Below are 2,416 nucleotides of genomic sequence, written 5' to 3' on the forward strand. Positions count from 1 at the left end.
TACAATAAAACATAGCATTATTATGGCTTTGATTTCAGCCACCATTTTTACACTTATCCTTCTTGCTTGCATCTTACATTTATTACTATGCAAAATCAAGGCAAAAAATCTTCCTCCTGGTCCAAAAGGATTTCCCATTATTGGTAGCATCCATTTATTAAAAAAACTTGTTCATAGAGATCTTCAAAAATTATCTCAAACTTATGGTCCCATTATGCACATGAAATTAGGGTTTAAATCCACCATTATCATCTCTTCTCCTACTATTGCCAAGCTCTTCCTCAAAACCCATGACCCTATTTTTGCAAGTCGTCCAATTTCTCATACTTCCAACCAAATGTCTTTCAACAGAAAAGATATAGCCTTTGCTCAATTTGGCCCTTATTGGCATAATATGCGTAAAATATGTTCATTTCAATTGCTTACATCTCTCAAAATCGACTCTTTTTCATCAATTCGAAGGCAAGAACTTGGTTTGTTGATTGATCGTCTTCGAGAGGCTGCGAAAAATCGTAGTATTGTGGATCTTAATTCTCAAGTCTCTTCTCTTATTGCTGGTGTGATTTGTGTAATGTTGTTTGGGAAGAAATTTGTTGATGAGGAGTTTATGGCTGCAATACATGAAGTCACTTTCTTGGCTGGTGCTCTTAACTTGGGGGATTTTATTCCTTTTATTGCCTTTCTTGATCTTCAAGGATTAGGTCGTCGTTCCAAAGCTATTAGTAAGGCCTTTGATGGATTTTTAAACACGATTATCGAGCAACATGTCGAGTTTAAGGACCAAAATAACACTAAGAGTGGGCTTTTTGTGGATGTTATGTTGGATCTCATGAGGTCAGAAAAAACAAAGTGCCAAATTGATCGTACGAGTATCAAAGGCGTAATGTTTGTAAGTATATTTTAAAATTTCATTCAACTAAAGTTGGTAATTCGTTAAAGGTCCCATGCTGAAACGATGAAAATTCAAGTATTGAGTACTTACTCTTCTTATTGTCTATGAACTTTTTAATTACAACTTTTCAATAGAATAATTTATTTTTTAAAAAATAATCCATGGGAACCTTGACCTAGTCCATAAATTAAATGAGGAATTTTGTAGAAATAAGAATGAAATGGGGAGCGAGAACGGGGATAGAGAATTCATCCCCAACTCCGTCCTGCCCCATCCTGTGTATATCTCTATTGGTAATGTATGAAATCTAAAATTAATATCAACCCAAAAACGATGAACGTAAATAGATATATCATCTTTATCACAATCTTCATTACTTCGCTCACATGGAAACCATATTTTGTAGGACTTGATTGTTGGAGGAGTGGACAGCACAAGCACCATAATCAATTGGGCATTATCCGAGCTAATCAAGCATCCCCAAGTAATGAAGAAAGTCCAAAAGGAATTAGAAGAAGTGGTTGGTTTGAACAGAATGGTGGAAGAATCAGACTTGAACCAATTGAAATACTTGGATATGGTCATAAAAGAGACCTTCAGAATGCATCCACCAATTACATTAATCCCTCGCAAGTCCACCGAAGATTGCAATGTCAACGGCTACCATATTCCTAAAAATACACACATGTTGATAAATGCATGGGCAATTGGACAAGACCCAAGTACTTGGTTTCAGTCTCATAAATTTTTTCCAGAGAGGTTTGTTGATAGCCAAATAGATATCAAAGGGAAAAATTTTGAAATGATTCCATTTGGATATGGTCGAAGAAGTTGTCCCGGAATGCAATTAGCGATGACTTTGGTTCGATTGATTGTGGCTCAATTGGTGCATTGCTTTGATTGGAAACTTCCAAATGGTGCATTGCCAAGTGAATTAGATATGACGGAAGAATTTGGTTTAACTTGTCCTAGAGCTCAAAATCTTAGGCTCATACCTATCTATCGTGTTCGTATTTGAATTTATTTCAATTCAGTATGGATGTAATCGTTCTTTTATCTTTATGAAGAAAGTTAAAATATCATTTCGATCTCTGTACTTTAAGATTTGTTGAATTTTCGTATTTGTACTTTTGAATATTCAAAATTTTACAATCTTAAATTTAGTTTTTACTTTTATTTTATGGTGGATTTTTTTTTTTAAAAAAAAATTAATTATCTATTAACATTCTTACATTAAATTTTAGAAACATACTCGTATATATGATAATTTTTTATTATTACTTCACCATTTTTTCTATTAAAAGGTTAACTTTGAGAGACTAAATGAAAGATTTATATAAATTTATAAAATTAAACAATTAAAAATTCAGAGATTAAAATTGAATAAATTATATAGTATAAGTATGGATGGAACATTATCGAGGCTTTCTATCAATCAAATAATATTTATATTTACTATCTAGCACTTCAACTAACAAGTAGTATCAGTAGCAAGACCAAGTCGAGTCACAGGGAGCCTAAGAT

The 2,416-nt window shown here is 32.9% G+C and overlaps 1 protein-coding gene across 1 annotated transcript; it reads left to right on the forward strand.

The window, feature by feature from the left end:
* LOC150032437 (cytochrome P450 71AU50-like) lies at positions 1-1,988 on the forward strand. The gene is made up of 2 exons (XM_090307421.1): positions 1-889; positions 1,299-1,988. Exons 1-2 carry the CDS (start codon positions 23-25, stop codon positions 1,908-1,910), a joined length of 1,479 nt encoding a protein of 492 aa, XP_090163547.1. The 5' UTR covers positions 1-22; the 3' UTR covers positions 1,911-1,988.
* Positions 1,989-2,416: the final 428 nt, after the last annotated feature.

The sequence above is a fragment of the Benincasa hispida genome, chromosome 11 (genome assembly GCF_027475165.1).
Source record: "Benincasa hispida cultivar pf3 chromosome 11, pf3_genome.v1.1, whole genome shotgun sequence".
Lineage (NCBI taxonomy): Eukaryota > Viridiplantae > Streptophyta > Magnoliopsida > Cucurbitales > Cucurbitaceae > Benincasa > Benincasa hispida.

What these genes read in the sequence shown, in the direction of transcription:
- LOC150032437 (XM_090307421.1), top strand. Translation starts at nt 23, where the DNA reads ATGGCTTTGATTTCAGCCACCATTTTTACACTTATCCTTCTTGCTTGC. An exon ending in GTATCAAAGGCGTAATGTTT is followed by an intron (nt 890 to 1,298) that starts GTAAGTATATTT and finishes CATATTTTGTAG; the next exon opens with GACTTGATTGTTGGAGGAGT.